This window comes from Microcebus murinus, chromosome 25 (assembly GCF_040939455.1).
Source record: "Microcebus murinus isolate Inina chromosome 25, M.murinus_Inina_mat1.0, whole genome shotgun sequence".
In the NCBI taxonomy this organism is placed as follows: domain Eukaryota; kingdom Metazoa; phylum Chordata; class Mammalia; order Primates; family Cheirogaleidae; genus Microcebus; species Microcebus murinus.
In genome coordinates, this window is record NC_134128.1 from 6,320,012 (window position 1) to 6,343,308 (window position 23,297).

At 43.1% G+C, this 23,297-nt stretch overlaps 1 protein-coding gene across 2 annotated transcripts in view; it reads left to right on the top strand.

The window, feature by feature from the left end:
* Positions 1 to 15,024: 15,024 nt before the first annotated feature.
* Positions 15,025 to 23,297, top strand: part of PRTFDC1 (phosphoribosyl transferase domain containing 1) — an 85,892-nt gene continuing 77,619 nt past the window's right edge. The window contains exon 1 of one of the 2 annotated variants that reach the window (XM_075997708.1): positions 15,025 to 15,162. Coding sequence is in view for 1 of the 2 variants with exons in the window: in XM_075997709.1 (XP_075853824.1) it covers positions 15,488 to 15,535 (48 nt within the window). In the remaining variant the exon portion in view is untranslated. Of the gene's footprint in view, positions 15,163 to 15,403; positions 15,536 to 23,297 lie in introns of those variants that run through there. The other variant, XM_075997709.1, reaches the window with a different exon arrangement.

Consider the following 23,297-nt stretch of genomic DNA (forward strand, 5'->3'; position numbering starts at 1 on the left):
TACCTTAAGCATATACCTGCCATCCTCAGCAAACATGACTTATAGCCTCTAAAACTGTGAGTCTTCATAACCAAAGGAATAGCATGGCCTTACTTAAGGACTGGAAGCATCCATCCATCTTGCTACCTATAAAGAAGCCAAATGCAAGGGTTGGGGAAGTAGAGAGAGAGTGAATGATCATATATGGTTCAACTTCTGTGTCTCCAAAGCTAGCAAGCTCTGTGTACAGGAGGGCCGTGGGTAAGACACAGGATACCTAGGTGAAATTATGGGTTTTTCAAATATCCTGCCTGTCTTTATCATCTTGCTACAAAGTCTGAAATTCTATCATTAAGTCTTACCAGTTACTGCTGAATTGGCTCATCCGAACACGATGAGGGTGGAGGAGTCCCAGCACATAAGGAAGTATGGGCTGAGTAAGGGACTGGGAAAAGTCGTGGGTGTGCAGTTATACTGAGCAAGGCGGGTCTGGTGGAGGGGGCTCCTTGGTGAGTTAGACAAGCAAGGATGCTATGGAAAGATGTTATCTCCTCGATGTGTGGGGGGGTGTCGGCACCTGGGAGAAGGAGCTTGGTTGAAGGCATTCAAGGCTTTCCTCCTTCTCAAGTTTACTTTCAAATCTGTGCCTTCTCAGACCCCATGGGCAGGAGCACCTCAGAATTGCTAGGCTTACACTTTGTTTTCCTTGCGCGTCAGCCCTGGAAAAGGATTGGCATCAGAGACGAAGGAAAAGAAAAACAGAAAGAGTTATCCCTGCCAAGCCTGGGGAAACTCTGCTCCCTATATCAGAATCGAAGACGCGAGAAGGAATGACAGCCTAAGATCTTACGCGCAGATAGGTCTTGAAAAATCTACCAGGTCACATTTTCCAGCAATATTTTGCATTCTTTGCAGCGGCCCAGGGATGATGTAGCTGATGACCAGAACTACCAAGCCTGGTCTGTGGGAGTCTGTTCAAATATTTAAACAAAGAAGTATTGCTTTCCTACATTTCCTTGTATTTTTAGGCTCTGGTTCATTTATTTCAGTCATAGGAGTGTTGAGCCATAATTATTTGTCCAGCCAATATATACATATATATATGAAATATACATTATATATGAATATACATATATACATATATATCATGTACACACGCATGCACACACACAAAGGTGTCACTGCTATCCATGTAAGGTCATAAAGGGTAAAAAGGAGGGTTGGGATCAGGATGAGACTGCTGAAAAATCTCTTGTAAAATTTGTTCAAAGAGCTAAATATAGAATTAAGCAAAGAGTAACACAATGAGAACGAGAAGGCAAGAAGGCAAGAAAGAAGGCAAGAAAGAAAGAAAGAAAGAAAGAAAGAAAGAAAGAAAGAAAGAAAGAAAGAAAGAAAGAAAGAAAGAAAGAAAGAAAGAAAGAAAGAAGCAAGGAAAGAAAGAAAGAAAGAAAGAGAAAAAAAGAAAGAAAAGAAAAGAGAAAAGAAAAGAAAAGAGAAAAGAAAAGAAAAAAAAGAAAAGAAAGAGCTAAAATTCATAATCTTTCCTGCCCCACCTTCGTGGTGAGCATTCAGCTCATTTGGAGGGACTTTCTCATTTGTAAAAGCCAAAGCCTTTCATCATTTCTGGGCATAGCATCCATTAAAGGCAGACCAGGTGGTACCAGCTGCACACGATGAAAGAAATCACACGGTTTCATTATGTAGAGTAATGACAGAAGAATGGGCAGTCCAGACCAGCTGGATCTGTCTCTGCCACTCTTTGGTGCATTCACACACACACACACACACACACACACACACACACACACACACACCCCAGAGAAAGAAGACTCAGAAACTCTGAATTTGTGGAAGCAGAAATTGAACCTGGTACCCATGGAATCTATAACCTTCCTTGCCTATTATAATGAGGAAAGCAGTGGGGCTTGCTCATAATTGACAGTAAATCTGCTTACTAAACTAGGTAAAAATAAATAAACTAAATTATTATGACTTTTCAAAGCCACGAACAGCCAATAAAATGAAAAACAGAGACATTGCCACATTTTCTCTTCTATAATAGTAATAACAGCAAGCACACCTAGTACTTAGTAGGATCTATGTTGTCCTGGGTGCTTAACCTAAATTAATGCACTTAGTCCTCATAATAACCCTATGATGTAAGTATGGTTATCATCCTCTTTTACTGATAGGGAAACTGAGGCCCAGAGAGGTTAGGTAATTGTCCAAGATCTCACCACTAATGCTTGGCAGAAGTGTCCATAAATAAAGGTATATACTCAGGCACTGGAGGGGTCCCTGAAGTACACCTTAATAGGATTTCACTTAATCTCTAGCATCTTTCTTGCACCATTTCCCGTCCACTTTAATCCCTATGAACATGGAGTGGTGCATTCTAACACAGCAAGGTCGCATAAGGGAACAACGGAAAGGATCTTGGGGAACCAGGCTGGTAGCCCAGGCTGTTCAATCAACGCTGGAAAGTGTCTCAGAGGAAAGGTGCTGCTAGTGACCAGAAAAAGGCCCGCAGCACTGGGAGAAAGGACTGGAGGAAACCAGAGGATGTTACATACAGTCCAGGAGAAAGTCAGTATTGCTTTCAAAGTTAATGAGAAAGTTGCACATACCACTCAACAGGGGCCCTCCTTTATTAGCCACTTTATTATTAAGGACTTTGCATGTATTCCATTTTTCTTCTTGAAATATGAAGGTGGCATAGATGTCAGAGTGGCAACTTGCATGACTGATATAGTCAATTTCTGTTTTCTGGACATACCAGGGAGGTTCCAATTCATACTCTTCTTGCAGTGTGTTTGAGATTTATTCTTGTGGAGGAAGGTGGTGAATCTGGATGTATTCTTGGCAGAGCATTCTTGTGGGCATCCTCCATCAGGTCAGTATCTCAATACTATTGCTGTATCCAAATACTAAGAACAAATGTAACTCTTTGTCTCTGCCAGTTAGATCTCTTAATTCTGAAATTTTAATGTTCACATCCATTGCACATCTTTTAACTGAGGGTTCAGCTCACCGGGAGTTCTGTAGCATTCCAATTTATACAACCTCCATTAAATGCAAGAAATGAGACCAGGTTTCAGGTGGTTGTGTGGCCGTGGAATCAGTTTCATTATTTTGTATTTGATGTAGTCACATATAAAGTCTCTAGATGCAGCAACTTCATAGGTCCATGACTTGTCAATAGCTCATTAGTGAACAAGGAAGGAGGTGCAACCAGTGTTCTTCCAGAAGAAAAACCAAAAGGGCAGAATCAGAGCTTTTTGATAATTACAATGGCTCAAAAATGAAATGGGGTACCTTGCCAAGGACTGAGTATGCATCAGTAAAAGTAATCCTTGCTCAGCTAGGTGACCTCTAGCATTCCTCCTGCCCCAACTCTAAGATGTTTCTGATTATTTTCACAGATAACTTAATTTTTCATAGCCATAGACATCTAAGCACTTAGACATGTAAAGAAATCATTTCAAGTAGCAAGAAATTTCATGATGAAGCATGTGTCAACTGAAGAAAATGATGAAGTTCACAAACTTGGAAAGGAGAGTTTTATTTCTCATGCAGGGTTGCAGCCTGCAGGGCGGCCATTCTTACAGGCTGGGAAAAAATAGCCTCGGGCAGAAGCCAAGAATCTGTACTTCACTGCAGAGACAATAGGAATAGGAATTTTTGCTGAGCAAGGTGGCCAAATATACATATTTAGCAAGCTATAGGAGGAGTTTTGAACATTTGTGAAACAAGAAACATAAGCACTTGCAATCAGGTTTTATGCAGCTTCATGGGATCCGTGTTCAGAAAGTGGCATCCTTAGCATGATTTGAGAGTAGAGTTCTCAGCCCTCTGATATCTGAAGATGAAGACAAGGACAAGAAAAATTCTTCAATGTATCCTCCATAGACTGGCCGTGGTCACTGGCCCATTATCCGGAAGGAATGCTGGTCGCTTGTGCCAAAACTGCAAATAGGGAGGAGTAGCATTGGGCAGTTGGCTGAAAACAGCAGCGGGGCAAGTCTTTGCAAAGGCTGGATCTGTTCAACCCTCATGGAAGAAAGCCCAATAGCACTTCATCAGGGAGGGGGTGTAATGAGGCGTGTCTGACTTACCATCCTATCATGGGCAGGAACTCAGTCTTAAGGTTTCTCTGGGGTCTCCTTGGCCAAGAGGAGGGTCTGTTCAGTCAGTTGGAGGGCTTCAGATTTTATTTTTGCTCACACATGTGAATTTTCTAAAAACACTGCAGAGGTGTTGGTGACCACTCTGCAGGGCTGGGACTCAGAATCGGGGCTGATCACATCAACAGGGGTCAACAAGGACTATGCCCCCCAGGGCCTGCCCGGGTGTGACAAGGAGCAGACACACATGGAGAGAAAGGAAGGGAGAGGGGGAAGAGTGGGATAAGGTGGGTGACGGTGATAATGACACTAACGTAATCATCAGAACAGTCACATCAATCAATTATGGTTGTTCTCATTTTTCACACGGAGGAGCTGAGTTGTGAGTTGTGAGTCCCAAGACTGCACAGTAAGTGACACAGGCAGGACACGGCAGACTTTGGTGTTGGTCTGCTCATTCTGGGTTTTCCCACAGTCCCAGGCTGGCCCCCCTGTACAATGACTTGCTCACCTTAGCCTGGATGGCTCGACTTTAAAGGCAGGTCTAAGAAGAGAAGCTCATTTCTGAATCCTGCTGTAAGCCTCATGGATTTAAAATATTATTACTGTGGGCAGCCTTAAGTATGGTGCTTAATCTCCCAGGGACTCACCTTTCTTTATAGGAAATGGAAATAATATTCATGAACCTTAGAGGTCTATTAATATTATAAACTCCAAATTCCCATTTGGAAGGACTAGGGGAAAATGGGAAATGATTGAATGCATATTAAAAAGAAAGTGCAGAGCCCAAACTTCAGTTCTACTTTTTGACTTGAACTTTGTTTGATTTATGTTTCAAACATAATCTATGTTTTCTTTGTGCTTGTATTTCTCTATTCTAGGATGCATGAAAGAAAGAAAACCCTCCCACAAGCTTTTCTCACATTATTCCCATATCCAAGAGAGCTACAGACCTATTTTCTACGGGTCTATCAGCTATGGGCCCAACATTTTCCTTCACCTCCTAAAGACAGAGTAGAAAACAGTCCAGGCCAGTGTAAGAGCTATTACTCTTGTAGATAGTGGATCTTTTGCACTCCCCTGTCCCACCCGCCCCCCAGGGACATTTGGCACTTTCTGAAGGCATTTTTGATGATCACAACTGGAGGTGCTCCTGGCTTGTAAAGGGAAAAAGAAGCCAAGGATGTTGATAAACAGCCTACAATACACAAGGCAGCCCCACAACAAAGAATTACACAGCTCCAAGTGCCAATATTGCAGATATCAAGAAACCCTGGTCTAAAACCAGGTAAAATGCATGAGAGTCTACCTGGGCACCCTCATTGGCAAAATCTTCCAAGCCTCCAAACCTAGAGAATGGCAGCGTCATGGAGCTGCCTACGGCTTCAACAACCCTCAGGATAGACTTCCCTGTGCTTTCCACCCATCATCGTGCTATGCCAGACGGAGAAGTGTTTCATAGATCATTATTTCCTCCATCCCCTTTATTTTTATCTAGGAAAAAGCAAATTAGCTTTTGGGAATTTCCAGTTGTCTGTCATGTTACATCATTTTTCAAGGTTTTTTTTTTTTAATGTAAGAGTTTCCCTTTTTATTTTTCTTTTATAAGCAGCACAAGAAAGTGTGGAAGGAAATTTGGAAAAAACTTTTAAAAAAAATGGTCTAACGTCTCTAAGAATAAGAACAATCACTGGAAATCTATGTTTCAGGTTTTCCAAACCAACTCCAAGAGGTTTCTGGATAACTACCCAGATGACAACTTCAGTAACCATTTTCAGTCTCTACTGTTTTTAAAAGTCTGCTGCTTTTAAAAATTCAATCCGGTTGATTAGACAACTGGACTGAACCCAAGAAGAATGCCTAAAGGAAGAACTCAGAAGCACAGACTAGTTTTAAGACTTGTTAAAAAAAAATGTTGGAAGGTATGCAGAAAGGTTACAGGTAACACCACACATACAAAAATCAGAATATAAAACATAATATGACTTGACTATCAAGGTGAAAAGGCAGTAAATGCAAAGTCCAGGTATGACTTTTACACTTTTTAAGGCAGTCTGCCCATAGCACTTAAGCTTTGGCAAAATGCCCAGCCTCACGGGGAGGCCTGAGTCACCCACCTCATTCCTTCGTTCTCTGTAAAAGGTGACCTGGGTGTGTCTGCTCTGTGACTCATTGTGCTGAACATGTGGAGGAACCTGAGAATGGAAAGCCGGCGACATCAATCTTGGAGTTAGAAATAAATTATATTCTGTCTTGGATCACCATTGGGCCTTACCAAGCAAGCTAGAATTTTCTGGTCTCCTAGTCCTTTGGCCTTAATTTTAAAGTGTGTTGAAAAGTTCTCACCTGTGTGCGTGACTCCTAGGGTTGTTTGCTATTTGTGGGTTTGGTATGAACCCAAGAGAATCTGAAGGTCCTTTCGCAAGCCAACAGACAAAAGTCAGATAATGACAGTGTTGGCCTGGGCTTCAGGTTCACAAGGATCGTGATAGTTTAGCTGGGCTGAGAAAGAATGAAGAATCTAAGGTAAAGTGAGTGCTAAAGCAAGAAAACCACCGACCACAGTAAGCGCATCTAAATGGCTTCTGGAAACAGAAAACTGCTTCAAACCAAATATCGAATTCAATGCCCACTTTTGCATCAAGAGACAACTTTTTGATATGTATAACACTTTCCCTAATCCTTTTTTATAGACATTTAGACCAACGTTAAGTGATTTTTTTATTTGATCCATTTATACTTGCCCCTTAAAAATAAACTATAAATATTGAGATTAAAGTCAAATTTCTGTTTCATATAGCTTATTTGAAGCATATTCATTGATTTTTGAAGTTAACTTTTATTGTTGCCCTTTATATTCCAAACATTAAGAGCATTAAATCAAGCTAATTTTTTCTTTCTAAGGTAAAATAAAAATAAAGCAATAATTTAAAAAAAAGGCCTCCTTCCATTTTCCAGGCCTGAGTAAAAAAAAAAAATAAATAAAAAAATAAATAAATAAAAAAAAAATAAAAAAGGCCTCTTAATTCAGAATTCATCACTATACTAATTAGACAAGAGTTTTGCTTTACGAGTTATTACATATTCATATTCACACACATAAAACATATAATATATATAAAATAAGCTGATAGCACAACAAATAAACATAATTTCATGGGAAAAATGTTAGCTCATTTCCATGAAGAAGCTTTTAAAGATTGCAGGTTTATTTTCTTAAATTATTCGACTGATGTGTATATTAACACAGAACTTCTAACTGACCAGGAATCCCATTTCAAATTATTCTATTTTAATACGAGATCAAATGTATTGAGTGCTTCTTAGGTACTCAGCACCCTGAACACGTTCTCTTATTTCAGCCTCACGATAACCCTAAGAAACAGGAACTGACATGGTCTGCATTGAACAGATGTAGAAAATAAAGCAAAGAAGTTAAGAAACTTGTCCAAGGTCAGGTGGTAGGTGGTGAAGTTTGGTTTTAAAGCTGAGTCTGCCAGAGTTGGGGCCACAAGCCTGAGACACAGCACCATAAACTTTTCATTAGTCTGGGTATTACTTTATGGACTGCAACAATAAAACCACATGGGTTTAAAGTAGTGTAGCGTGAAGAATTAATCACAAATTCAAACTGACTTTTCTTATTATTTCCAATTACTAAGCTTTTAACATATGTTAGCTAATATTCTTTTCCCTCTAAGCTCAAAGTGTTTTCACAGTAAAATTTTATTCACTGTGAGTTAAAAATCCTGTAAGATTTACTATCTTTTTCCATTAAGAAAGATCCTGATATTGTACGCTAAAGTTAGCCATAAATATCTAGAGCCTTAAAATATTTAAACCCTGTAACTTAGAAATTCTGTTTCTGGGGAATTTATTGTTCAGAAATAGTTAATATGCATATAAATGTTTTATTGCAAACATATTTATTTCTATATTTATAAAATAAAAATGTGGAAATAATATAAATATATTGGGGACTGGGTAAATAAATGATGGCATTGCTATTTCAAATAATGTTTATAAACAGTTTATTACACCATAGAAAAACACTTGGGTGAGATATTTATTTTACTTAGGGTGTGAAACAGAGAAGGGAAATATAGAGCTACAGTGAAAGCATGTAGTCACAACTATGTTAGACAAACTTTACAGAATTACAAAACTGGAAAAAGACACAAAACCATGTTTAAAATTCTTTTATATTTTACTTCTGTTCTTTTATACTTTCCAGTTTAAAACAACTTACATGCGCTAATTTAAAATAGAAAGTATAGTTACATTTTTTTTTTTTTTAAGTTCTAAACAGAATGGCTAAAACTTAGCAAATTTGACCCTCTATGAGTCAGGCTCAACTTGCCATGAATCCTACAGGTACAACTGAAGGAGGGAGTGTGTAGTTACGTGATCCGTAGTTAGAAAATACAAAGAACTCTGTTTCTTTCAAGTACAAACCATGGGATTATTAATGTGGGCACTGCAAAAGATTCCCATTGTCCTAGATGTAACAGAACCATGAGGTCCTTGCAAAGAACCGTGAGCCCAATATGCCACGCCTTTGCATGACTTTTGATACCACCCCCCAGCTCTGCTTCCTGGTTCACTAGGATTGCAATTGCCTTTGCAAGCCACTGCATTGCCACTGAGAGAGACAAAAAGGAATTTCCACAACGAGATGGCTTTCAGCACTCTTGATACTTAGAAGGCTGAATTTGTTCCCACCTGGAAGGAGAGACGGCAAAAATGAGGATTGGGAGGGGGCTGGGGCTTGGAAATCAGTTCCTTGTCTTCTAGGTCAATACAAAGTTTCATACCAATTCGAAGGGTGACCCAAATTGCAAAGCCAGGACTTTCTGGAGGTTGAAAAAGACCTTAACCATGTCCATTTAAGCTCCTATTGCATATTAAAAAAAAAGAAAAAAACCTGTGCACAGTTTGAAAACAATGTTATACTTAAAATATTCAGTCTTTCAGAAAGTCAGATACCTAGACAGATGGGAAAAAAAAGAAAAGAAAAGAAAAATTAAGAATAAAAAGAAAATATTCAGTGCTTTTACTGTATCTTTAAGAACATTTAAACCCTCTTACTTGGAAATAACATTAAAAGCATAAATTTCAATATTTCATAATAATGCAATTTTTAAAAACCTTTATAAAACATCCCCTAAAAAAGTTTCCATGGTCAAAAACGTTTGGGAAACATTTGCATTGCATTTTGCAACAGTCTTCTCGAATATTGGCAGAGCGTATTGCCATATTAAAGGCTCCTAGAAGTTCTACAAATTAGAAGTCTGTTTCACTTGGCTTATCTCATTGTTTCTCAAACCTAATGAATCAAAACACCATCTTCTTCAAATATAAAGAAAAGTGGATCTAAACATTCTTTGGGAAGTGTTGCTCTAGGTAAATCAGTGTCCAGTCTCTTTTACTTTCTCTGTCTCTCCCGCCCTCAAGCCACATCTTCGACCCTCTTTCCCAGGCTCCCCGCCCTTAACTCTAAGATGCAACCAAGATCCTGGCAACAACTGGATCAGTCCTTGGGCTGTTGCCAGTGGGTGTTACACATCAGCTCTGATCTGAAGAGGATCCATGGACAGCTAAGAGAATAAACAGCTCCATCCCCATCCCAGCTGGTCCTTCGCCTCCCTAGGATACCAGCTAAAGTTGTTGTGATTAAGGTGGCCCCCTGTTTCCTATGTAGTCTTTTTTTTTTTTTAAGTGGACATCTTTCCGTTTGAAATTCAGCACTGGCTGAGGCTCCAATTAATTTTGCTTCAGCTGGTATAGCACCATGAGATGCTAATCCATTCATTCATAACCACAGAGTATTGCTTTAGGGTCATGTATGTAACTTCTGCCTCCAGCCCCGTGGATTTATTTACTGCTTAGTCCCGAGTTTCTGCAGCTGTGTCCTTTCAATGACTGCTTTACAGTGGCCAAGAGAGTTGAGGTCGGCTGCCAGGATTCTGAGATCTGGAGGAACACATGGACACATTATTCTTTTTATTCTGAAGCTATCCAATTCCTGTTCCGGTCAGATGGGGAGATAGTGGGAGGATATCTCTGAAGCTGCCCAGCACATACTGCTGATGATATTATTGCAAGAGAACAGGCTTATATCTCCCCTTAGTAAGTTCTTCAGTGGAAGGTTAATTGCTAACAAAAGTGTAATAATACAAAACATAATTCTGAGCATAGCTCCTGGCTTTATTTGTAAGAACTACTCTGGAGCCATTATTTTCTTTACTCTAAGTCTACACATTGGCTCCAATCTGCTCCAAACAAGAGGCCAGGAAAGACAGGTTCCTATGCTAATTGAATACTAATAAGGCTTTTGCTTAAGTTTCTGTTCATTATAATTATTTGCAACTACATTTCTTTTGTATTTATGTAGAGTGGGGGGAATACCTCAAAGGTAGAAAGATTCTTACTTAGCCTGAATATTTGCAGGAAAATATCTTGCCACTCTTTCTTTTGTACTTGTACCATTTGTAAAGTGTTTTGTTCAGCACTATGGAAAAGCAAAATATCATCATAATTATTACTGGCTCTTTGTCCACAGTGGATTTCATCCAGATTCTAGCCAGTGACTCTGTGACTAACAATCTGAGTCACTAAGTTTCAGATGTTTATGTATTTCAACACAATTCCCAGGCTGAAAGTTTTTAAAAATTTTTTCATGTTTCAGAACTCAAAATTAAATGCCCTTCTGTATTTCCAATCTAGTGGCATTGAGTGACTGCTAGGAACAACTCAGTGGACAGATTGAATTGCTCCTTTAATAACAGATTAATATTGGCAAAAAGTCAAAGATTTGCCAAAATGTCAAAGAGATGTCTGCACTTGTAGGACAAAAGTCTCCATACTGGCAGAGAATTCAGTTAATTATAAATATTTGTGTTTTCGCCATGGTAGTGGCACAAGATAATTTCAGAATTTAAAATGCAGAGAATTGTGGTGCTGAGAAAACTGGATAGCCACATGCAGAAGAAGAAAACTAGATCCTTATCTGTTGCCACTTATAAAAATAAACTCAAAATAAAGACTGAAATATAAGGCCTGAAACAATGAAACTACCAGAAGAAAACATAGTAGGAATGCTTCATGACATTGATCTAGATAAGCATTTTTTTTCCAAAAGCACAGGCAACAAAAGCAAAAATAAACAAGTGGGATTATATCAAACTAAGGCTTCTACACAGAAAAAGAAACAACCAACAGAGTGAAGAGACAACCTACAGAATGGGAGAAAATATTTGCAAAACATGCATCTGACAAGGGACTAATATCCAGAATATATAAAGAACTCAAACAACTCAATCACAAAAAATAAACAATTCAACTAAAAAAGACTCAAACAGACATTTCCCAAAAGAAGACCAATGGCCAACAGGTAAATGAAAAAAATGCTCAACATTACTAATCATCAGGGAAATGCAAATCAAAATCACAATGAGATATCATCTCATCCCAGTTAGAATGATCATTATCAAAAAGACAAAAAATAACAAGCACTAGTGAAGATGTGGAGAAAGGGGAACTCTTATACATTGCTGGTGGGAATGTAAATTAGTACAGCCATTAAGGAGAACAACATGAACGTTCCTCAAAAAATTAAAAATAGAACTACCATGTGATCCAGCAATCCCATTACCAGGTATATATCCAAAGGAATTAAAATTAGTATGGTAAAGAGATATCTGCACACCTATGTTTCTTGAAGCACTATTCATAATAGCCAAGAGATGGAATCAACCTAAGTCTCCATCAATGGATGAATGGATTTTAAAAATGTGATTTAGATATACAATGGAATACTATTATTGAGCCATTAAAAAGAATGAAGTCCTGTCATTTGCAATAACATGGATGAACCTGGAGAACATTATGTTAAATGAAATAAGCCAGGCACAGAAGGACAAATACCATGTGATCTCACTCATATATGGAATCTACAAAAGTTCATCTCATAAAAATAGAGAGTAGAATACTGGTTACCAGAGGCTGAAAAAGGTAGGGAGGAGGAGGAAGAGGGAGAAGTTGGTCAATGGGTACTATGTCATAGTTAGGAGGAATAAGTTCTGGTACTGTATCTCAGGGCACAGTAGGATGATAAACAGTAATGTGTTGCATATTTCAAAATAGCTAGAAGAAAGGATTTTGAATGTCCTCACCACAAAGAAATGATAAATGCTCGAAATGATGGATATACCACTTACACTGATTTGATCACTATACAATGTACATATGTATTGAAACATCACACTATACCCTATGAATATGTGCGATTATTACGTCAATTAAAAATAAAATAGGCTGGCTGTGGTGGTTCACACCTGTAATCCTAGCACTCTGGGAGCCCAAGGCAGGAGGATTGCCTGAGGTTAGGAATTCAAGACCAGCCTGAGTAAGAGCAAGACTCCATCTCTACTAAAAATAGAAAAATAAGCCAGGCATGGTGGCTCATGCCTGTAGTCCCTGCTACTTGGGAAGTTGAAGCAGGAGGATCACTTGAGCCCAGGAGTTTTAGGTTGCAGTGAGCTATGATGACACCACTACACTCTAGCCTGGTGACAGAGCAAGACTCTGTCTCAAAAATAAATAAAATAAAACCTAAAAAAGAAATCTGAGTAAACACAACTGAAACATTTATAACAATAACATGAGGAGAATCTACATCTAAATGGTATAAAGAGAATGACAGAAAAATGCAAATGTATTTACTAGTATTTAACTTTGCAAAGATGCACATCTTTATTCTTACAGCTCCTTCAAAGGATATTAGAAAATCCTTTGAAGATTTTCTAATATCTTAGATGTTAGATTTTGGATGGACAATTTTGAGCTAAAACATCCTTTTTTATGGAAAATCCCATTTTAGTAATTTTATCATTTTTCTGTATCCATTCTCATACCAGTCCCAGATTTTCCCTAAACTATAACTATCCTGGATTAGTCCCCTTTCATCGATCTTAAAGGGTAATTTCCTGACATTTTCACATGGCATGATTTTACAAATATTTGGTCATACATTTTCATAGCATCTCAGATTAGTAATAACTTACAGTTTTATAGCATTTTTCAAAGGATTCTCTTGCATGTTACTTCATGTAAATTACATAATCATATGTAGTAGATAAGAAATGTATTGCCCCTTTTACAGTGGGGTACCTGTGGCCTCAAGGCCACATGTGGCCCTTGGGATCCCCAAATGCAGCCTGTTGACTGAATCCAAGTTTTACAGAACAAATCCTTCTTTTAAAAGGCTGCACAAAAGGATCCAGAAGGCCACATGGTGAACCCAAGGCTGCAGGCTCCCCACTCCAAGGAAAAATTGGAATCCTAGTCCAAAGCTATTTCACTAGACATGTAGCAGAAAGTTGAGGTTTAGAAATAATTTTTGCCTCTAAATCCTTATAATGCAAGAATAAGAATAAAATCTGGACAGATGAGCTGTTACTCATGGATATTGGTCTTTGTAAATACTATTTGTGATATCAAATATTATATTGTATTACAGAACACTGGCCAAAGTATTGAGGTATAATCAGACCGCACAAAATGTTACCAAAATATACAAAGATAACAAAATGAATTAGATTTTTAAAAAAGTATTCATTCATCATTCTTTGGTTTTATAGGATGCCCTATATAGGTTCTTGAGCATGCATTTATAAGATTCCTATTGTCTTTCAAGCAAGTTACATTTTTTTCCACTCTGAACCTATTGGGTTTTATGTTTAAACTAATGGCCTTTCTAAGGGAAAAAGATTAATTTACCATTTTCCTTACCATTTCTTTCCATTAAAAGATTAATCTACCATATTCCGTATGCCAGGGCTGGGATCAAAGTTGTTGCTTTTTGACTTCTGTGTAACAACTACTTCTGTGACATATTTTGAAGTCTCTCGCGCCCGGTCTGGCCCCTGCACCCACACTGAGCCTTTTAAATGGCTACATTTGACATCGAAGCAGTGAGATCATCAAGTGGGCTCCTCAAAGCAGGGCTCCTGCACCCACCAGTCACACTCATCTGAGCGTCTCTGCACGTGCTGCATTCGCAGTGCCACCGCAGGTCTCCTCCCGCCCCTGGGGCGGCGCTCACCAGCTCCCCCAGAGCGTCTTACGAACTCTGAAGTTTGATCACCGCCACAATCACAGCACTTTTCAGTTCCTGGACATTTTAGTGGCATTGAATTGTGAGCACGGTTTCTGGGCCTGGTCTTTGAGAATGAAAACAGAACACGGTCCCTTATGTTTGGGAACAGAGGTGAGAGGCAGACCACAAAAGGGCTCAAAACAAGAACCCGTGACAGCTGCTGAGAGGAAACGTCTACCTGAGCACGGGGAACGGGTGGCCCATTGCTGAGAGCCGGGACAAGCAGGGCGCCCGGTCTTGGGGCCCCCTGAGCCGCCCCTCCGCGCCGGCCTTTAGGGGGGACGTTAACAGCCAGCGGCCTGGGCTCGCCAGGGCGCCACGTCTGAATGACTGATGTCTTTCAAACCCAGAGCGACAGGAACTGATTGATAACTATTTTCCCCTCGGTCCAGGCAAAATGAGCACTCCTCTCCCAGCCGTGGGCCAGAATCCGGAGACTTTTAACACAAGAGTCTTTCGGAGAGGCCTGAGTCGGGAGAACTTTGTTCGGTCAGGGCCTCGAACTCGGACGGCGCCGCGGGAGGACTGCGGCGACGCGCCGGGGACCGGGACACGAGCACCGCACGGGACAGCAGGGCGCGGAGCGAGGGCCAGAGAACCGGGACACGCGGCTGGGAAGCCGGACAGGCCGCGAAAGGGACGTGCGGCCGAGGAGACCCACCGCTGTCCCAGAGCTGCAGCCGGAAACGGCTGACACTGGGCCGCGCGTCTCCACAACGTCGGGAGGCGGAGGGCCGGCCCGGCCACGCAGCCGACACGGGCCCTGCTCAGGGCCCAGGCCCGTCGCCGGGCGCGGCGCCCTAAAGGCAGCCAGGAGCGCTTCTCCGGCCCGCCCGCGGCGACGGTTCGAGAACACGCGGCGGGGGGCGGGGCGGGCGCCGTCACGCCTTTGCTCGGGTAATCGGGCGCGCCGAGACGGGCAGCGGGAGGGACGAGACCTAGCCCGAGGCTGGGACGCCGGACCCAGGGAGGCCGGGGACAGGGCTCACTTCCCGCGCAGGCCGCACCGCCCCGCGGGCCGCCCCCGCTCGGGTCCCAGGGCGGCGGGGGCGCGCTCGGGGGCGGGGAGCTCCGCAGCTGCGCCCGGCCGCTTCCCGCCGGCCGCGGGGGGCGGGGCGACCCCTGCGCCGCCCGGCCCCGCCCCGCCCCCACGCCGCCCGCCGGATCCGTCCCGCGCGTCGCCCCTGCGCGCGTCGCCCCTGCCCGCGTCCCCGCGAGAAACATGGCCGGGAGCGGCGACCAGGCGCCGGACTTCGGGCGCGGCGTCGTGGTAAATGCGAACCTCGCGACCGCGCCGAGCCGTGCGCCCGCGCGCCCCTGCCCGGCGCCCCGTGTGCAGGCGCCACCCCACCTCGTTCTCCTCCGCCCGGCCTCCTCCCCCGCCCCAGCGGACGAAACCCCACCACGGCCCCTCGCCCCGCGTCCTCGGGCCCCGCCGCCCCGGCCGGGAACCGCCCCGCGGCGCCCGCGCCCAGCGAGTCCCGGCTGCGGGGAGCCCGCGGCGGCGGTGGCGCCCCCTCTCTGTGTGCGGCCGCCGCGCGGGCTCTGCGCTTTCCTCGAGGACACCGAGGCTGCCGGGCGGCGGGAAGGGAAGGCGCGCCCGCGGGGCCAGCTGGAGCGCGGGGCCGCGCTGGGGCGCCGGGCGCCCTGGGACGGGCGAGGGGCCCCGAGTGTCCCCTGCCTGGGCTGGGAAGGGAGGACGCGCGGGCTGCGCTGTCGAGAGGATGGGGGGCGTGTAAATGCCTCGTGGTGTGTCCGCGTGGGAGGATGTGGGGTGCGGCCCGGGTCTGAGCCTCCTGAAACCTTATGAGGGGTCCGTCAGAGGGTCCCCATAGCCCAGTGTCCCGGACCAAATCCGCTCCTTCCTTGCGTCACCAGCTCCCACGAGTGGTTTTCGTTGAAGGTGGTGGTTATGGTTTGTGTCAAGTTCAGTGTAAAGTGGTGATGAGGGTGGTGGGGAACTTGCCTAATATTAAGGTTCTGTTTTCCCCTAGCACTCTGGGAGGCTGAGGCGGGAGAATCCCTTGAGGTCAGGAGTTCGAGACCAGCCTGAGCAAGAGCTAGACCCCCGTCTCTACTAAAAATAGTAAAAAAAAAAAAAAATTAGCCGGGCATGGTGGCGCATGCCTGTAGTTCCAGCTATCCGGGAGGCTGAGGCAGGAGGATAGCCTGAGCCCAGGAGTTGGAGGTTGCTGTGAGCTAGGCTGACGCCACAGCATTCTAGCCGGGGGCGACAGAGTGAGACTCTGTCTCAACAACAGCAAAAAAAGATTCTGTTTTCAGAGATGAGTTTGTAGTTCACAGCTAATCTGTGTATGAATATGAATGGTCCCGACAGAGTAAGTGGGCTGTGCAGGTTGGCATGTGCGGTTGAGTTCTCATTTAACAGCCAGAGGATGAGGAGTGCACTTATTTATTCAGGCCACACGTGCTCACTGTCCTGCTGGGTTCCAGGAGGTGTTCTAGGCTCTGAGGCGACAGGGAACTAGACAAAGGCCCTGCCTTCATGAACTTGCACCCCAGGGGAGGAATACAGGCACTGCAGTTTGTAGGCAAATAAAGAAGATATTTTCAGATAGTGGCATGTGCAACTGGAAGAGAGTAGCAGGATAGTCGGAGGAGGGATGGGGAGCCATGCTTTTGCTCAGGTGGTCAGAACAGCCTGTCCGTGGTGACATTTGAGCCGAGATCGAAGGGTACACAAACAGGAGGCAGCCAAGGGAGGACTCCGGGACAGAGGGCTGTGTAGCAAGTGCAAAGGAATCGGGGCATCTGATTTATGCTTTTACAGGAATCACCCCAGTGGCCCTGGGAAGAGGGATAGACCTAGGGACGGGATGACAGTGTAAAAAGGGAAATCATTTAGTCCATTCTGGACAGATTAACTTAGTAGTTGCTGTGGAGCCCACAGATCAGGATGTACTGCAGGCAATTTGATACTCTTACTTAGAATTTGGGAGGGGGATTGGAAAGATTTGGAAATTACCAGCAGCAAGAATAATATTTAATGGTTGGGAGTGGACAAAGATGCCCAGTAAAAATGGAAACAAATTGGGAACAACTGCCAAGGACAGAAGCCCGGAAAGCCACAAATGTAAGAGACAAACTGTGGGGGAGAGGCCAGCTAAAGGGACCAAGAAAGAACAGTGAGGTTCGGGGGCAGGCAAGCTGGTGGGCACCTGGGGAATAGAATCTGGGGTGGGGGCGTCAGGAGGTCGGCAAGAGCATCAGATGCTACAGAAATAGCAAGGAAGATAAAGATGGAAAAGAGGCCATCGTATTTAACAATTACAAAGCCATTAGGAGTAAGAATCTTTTCAACAACCATCCCATCCGTGCAGTGGTTACTCTGTGGTACAAGGGAATACTCAACCTGTGCTACCATTCTTAAAAAAGAATGAGGTAAATCCAGATGCAATAATAGCATAGGCGGGTTGTTAACGCCTAAAAAACAAATTAGAAGTGTAAAAAACCTAATCTGTTAGTGTCAACAGAGGCGCCTTTGGAAGCAGCATGATTGTGTGAAAGATGCAGGACATAGTGAGAGGGGTATAGAGAGAGTAGAGACTGCACCGCTGCCTGGGGCTTGGGCGTGGTACACAGTTGCAAAGCTGCACGAGGGCCCAGAAAGGCTGGGCATAAGCCATGTATAATGGAGACAGTCCCTGCATGCATTTCATTTTCCCCAGCAGAACTTGGGATAGTTAGATTAACATCAAGATGCTTATAAGCAGTCAAGGCAAGTTCAGAGTGAATTCAAGGCACCGATAGAAGGAAGCTCATGGTATCAAGGGTAGGGAGGGAAAGAAAAGCTGGAGAGGATAAGACTGCTGGGAAAATAGAAAGCCCTCAAGGATGAGGTGTGAAAAATCAAAGGGAAGTTTCAGTACCAGTGAAAAAAATGGGGCAGGTGATAATGGCAAGCATTTACTGAGCACTTCCTATGTGCTTTTGCTGTATTATTCATTGCATCCTTGCACATCTCTGAGGTTAAGTCTATTATACTTCCCATTTTACAGAGGAAGAAACTGAGGCACTGGGAGAATTAGTAAATCATCCAGGTCACAGGACTAGCAAGTGGCGGAAGCAGGATTTGAACCAGCTTTCAGTCACTGTGCTCCATAGGAAGCTGCGATTCCAGGGCAGAAAGTCAGAGGTGGGCCGTGCTGGAGGACTGGGGCAGCTGCGTGAATGTTGCTAAAGTGCAGTAAAGATGTAGCTTGAGTTAAGGCAGGTGAAGGAGCCGCAAGGTTGGAAGGATCACCAAGGTTGGCATTGACCTTGATCCAGAAATGAGGTCCAGACATGAGGTGGAAAAGGAAATGCTAAGTTGGTAGAAATTTGGTGCTAAAGATGGCAAGGGAGTAGAACCCGATGATTTAAGCATGAAACAAGAAGTGGAGTTTGTGCAAGAGAAGGGAATATGAAGAGATTTAAGATGCCTCTTGCCTGCAGGTGGCTTTCAGTTGAATTGAGAGGCAGGACATTAGATTATGAACAGTAATCTGGTCATGCCACTGCACTACAGCTTGGGCGACTGTCTCAGAAAGAACAAGAAAGAGAGCAGGAGAGAGGGGGGAGACTGGGTTGGCGCCTCGTCATTACTTGTCAGGGAGCGATAAAGATCTCTACTCACCTGGGTTTTTGGAATTGGGTTATTAGACATGTTTTTTGTTGTTGTTGTTGTTTGGTTTGTTTTTAACCAAAGCATTATCAAAAGAGCCATAGTTAGTGCCTACGCACATGAGTTTGGTAGGAATAAGAAGAGAAAAATCTGAAATGATTGTGGTGTGTGTTGTGGTTGGCTTCCCCCGGTCCCCTGGTGCAAACATGTCACATCCGAGATAAGTCATCCATCTAAAGCATAGCTTCGCTAGGTCGGGACGAGTTTCACCTTCTGAGGGCCAAACCCACCGCGACAGAGGAAGGTATGTGGATACAAGATGTCATTTGGCCCGTTGTGCCTCCTGCATTCCTCTGCTAGCAGAAGTGGGAACCTTTCAGCAAACCATGTCTACCCACTGTTTCAAATGTGTGGTTCTCAGGTGGGACTGTACCTCCTGCTCTGCGGCAAGACCAGTGGATGTTCCCTTCTGGGATTCTTTGAATCAGAGCTAAGGGATGAGACTCCCTTCCTCTTTGCTTGTATGGACAGACGGGAACCTGCAAACTAGCAGCCAGGAGGCCAAATGTGTGCAGCTCAGCAGGAGAGAGAAGCAGAGATTAGCTGTTTATATGTGTTTCCAAATGATTTTTCTCCCTGGGACCGAAAAAAAACAAAACCAAAAAAAACCACCCTGGAAAATCATGCAAGAAATAGGCTAAGCAAAAAATATATATGTTTTTAATGACTTAGAAGATTTTCAATATATCTCCAATAAAGAAAAGAGAATCAGAATTGGTTCTGGGATTTGGATGTTGTATAAAATGACTCAGATAAAGTGTTCGTCATTTCTCCAGCTTGGTGACGTTTTGACTCTTTGAACAGAGAAAGCATTGTGCTGGATAAACTTAGAGCATATTATCTGTGATACTGAAACTATTTAAAGACTTCTTGTTTTGATTTTTTAAAAAGCAAGTGAATAACATAATTATCTACAGTTCCCAGCAAGCCCCATTCCTCCAGGTTTGGACTTACTGGCAGCACGATTTGCACGCACCATTTAGGATAACAAAGCATAAACCAGTAGTTTCATCATCTCTAATTGGCTTTTATCTCAACTGTGAAAACTCACTACTTCAGATTAACTGGAAATAATGGCCAATTTGGAGTGTAGAACAGTTTTAGAGAAATACATTTCTTTCCTTTTAAATGTATAGCTTTTACTAAGGTGAAAAGACTTTAGCAAATAGGTTTGGGGCCCTTCTTTAGATGAATTAAAGCATATAATTTGTAATTAAATGACTGATGTTTCAGTACATCTAAGTGGTAAACACTTATTGCAGAAGTACTGTAGACCAGATGCTGATACGAGTCTCATATCCATTCTCTCTCTTATTTAACGCTCACCATAGCCGTGTGAGACAGGCACTTAAAATGTAAAATGAATAATACACTGTCACTTAGAGAACCTAAGTTGCCCAAGGTCCCACGGCTGGCAAGCTGGCCCCAAGTGTGTCAGACTTCCAAGTATGTGCGCTTAACCACGGTTCCATGCTGCCTCTGCACTGCACATTGTTTTTATGGTTTGTTTTATTTGTCATTGTCTTATCATCTTTCCCCCCTTTTTTTAGCATTCATTTTTGGCATTCTTGTCACCTTTGCTTTTTTGGTCATCATTTATTAAGCACTTCCCATCACCAGATAGTGTGCTAGGGACTCTTAGTCCATTATCTGTTTTATCTCTTTTAATCCTCACAGCAACCCTGTTCTTAGGTTTTATTGTGTCTTATTTAAAGGAGAGGGAAACTGAGTCTCAGGGTAAATCATTTCCCTAACATCACAGTACTAGGTGTCAGAGCCAAACTCTTGAACATGGAGGAGAGAGAGTAGTCGCTGAGATTCGACCAGAATGGGAGACGGTGGTGGGTTTGCATGGTTGGCGGGATGAGCTCAGAAGACCACTGGTTAATGGTGCCACCCGTGGAGGGCTCCAGGAAGTGGAGTGGGCAGTGGGCGTGATCTGGAGGGCAGCTCGAAAGGGCTGTACATTTGGATGATCTCCCTGGGGCCTGGTGTTGGTCAGGGTTCTCCTTGCGTGGTCTTGGCCATGCCCTGCCAAAGACTGTCCCGGAAGTCCCAGCTCTGGCCAGCCTGTAGTGTTAGAGGTTATAGTGGCCCCCAGGAGTTCTCAGGGTGAGAGCCAGGGTATCTCGGTGTCAGTTCAGCAGTGCAACCACCCAATTTGCTGGTGGAGGTAGAGCAAATGCGATACTTTCCAAATACGCAGTTGACACACCCCATTCGGCCATCAGCTGGTCAATGGACATGACAGATACAAATCTCTAGAGCCTTGGGCAGTGACGCTCTTTATCCCAAGGAGATGAACTGAGAGTTGAGGCTGGAGTTCAGGCAGTCGGGTAGCTCATGAATGGAGATGGCCATTCATTTATTTCACATTTTTGAGCAACTACCATATTCCAGGTCAGCGTTCTGGAAGGTAAAGTCTGTGTCAGCAGGAGCTAACATTCCTGTGGGTGGAGACAAGACAAAACACACACATGCACATGCACACACGTCACGTGCAGTGGTAGAACATGCTACAAGGATAAGGGAAGGCCCCTCTGCGGAAATGGCATTGCATGGGGACTTGAAAGAAGCAAAGGACAGCCCCGTGAGCATCTGGAGGGAGAGTATGGCCGGCATAAGGCAGGTGCAACGGTCAGGAGCAGGAACGATGCTTGGCAGGTTGGAGGCTGAGGCAGAGCAGGAGGAGTGCCAGGGATGAGTAGGACAGGTAGACCCTGGTGGGTTTCACTCCGAGCAAAATGACAAGCCTCGAAAAAATGTGAGATGGTTGCCATGGCATGATGTATGGCTTTTTAAAATTTTTTGTTTTTAATTATTATGGCTACATAATAGTTGTATATCTTTATAGGGTGTGTGTGATGTTTTGATATAGGCATACAATGTGAATGAATCAAATCAGGGTAACTGGGGTGTCCATCACCTCAGGCATGTAACATTTCTTTGTATTAGGAACATTCCACTTCCACTCTTTTAGTTATTTTTGAAGTATAGTCCTAACTTATTGTTGATTATAGTTCTTTGTTGTGCTATCAAATATTGTTCATTCTATCTAATTACCTGACTTTATATTTGTACCCATTAACCATCCCCACTTTTTCCTCCACTACCCACTACCCTTCCCAGCCTCTGGTAACTGTCACTCTACTCTCTGTCTCCATGAGATCAATTGTTTTAAATATTTAGCGCTCACATATGAGTGAGAACATGCAAGAGTTGTCTTTCCGGGCTTGGCTCATTTCACTTAACATAATGTTCTCCAATTCCATCCATGTTGTTGCAAATGGCAGAATTTCATTTTTGTGGCTATATAATATTCCATTGTGTATATGTACCACAATTTCTTTATCCATTCATCTGCTGTTAGACACTTAGGGTGATTCCATAGTTTGGCTGTTGTGAATAGTGCTGCAGTAAACATGGGAGTGCAGATATCTCTTCAATGAACTCAATCCCATCCTTTGGATATATACCCAGCAGTGGGATTTCTGCGTCATATTGTAGTTCTATTTTTAGTTTTATGAGGAACCTTCATACTGTTCTCCATAGTGGTTGCACTAATTTACATTTATATGTCTTTTTGATAAAAGCCATTTTAACTGGGGTGAGACGATGTATCATTGCAGTTTTGATTTGCATTTCTCTGATGACTGATGGTGTTGAGCATTTTTTCATATACTGGTTGGCCATTTGAATGTCTTTTGAGAAATGTCTATTCAGATCTTTGCCCTTTTTTTTTTATCAGATTATTTGATTTTTTTCCTATTGAGTTGTTGGAGCTCCTAATATGCTCTAGTTATTAATCCCTTGTCAGATGGGTAGTTTGCACATATTTTCTCCCATTCTGTGGGTGTCTCTTCCCTTTATTGATTGTTTCATTTGCTGTGCAGAAGCTTTTTAGCTTGATGTGATCCCATTTGTCCAATTTTGCTTTGGTTGCCTGTGCTTTGGGGGTATTAATCAGGAAGTTCTTGCCTAGACCAATGTCCTGAAGCATTTCCCCAATGTTTTCTTTTGGTAGTTTCATAGTCTCGTGTCTTAGATTTAAGTCTTTAATCCATTTTGATTTGATTTTTGTATATGGTGAGAGATAAGGGTTTAGTTTCATTCTTCTGCATATGGAAACCCAGTTTTCCCAGCACCATTTACTGAAGAGACTGTCCTTTCCCTACTGTATGTTCTTGGCACCTTTGATGAAGATAAGTTCACTTCTGATGTCTGAGTTTGTTTCTGGGCTCTCTGTTCTGTTCCATTGCTCTAATGCATTTGTTTTTATGCCAGTACTATGTTGTTTTGGTGACTGCAGCTCTGTAGTATAATTCGAAGTCAGGTAATATGATTCTTC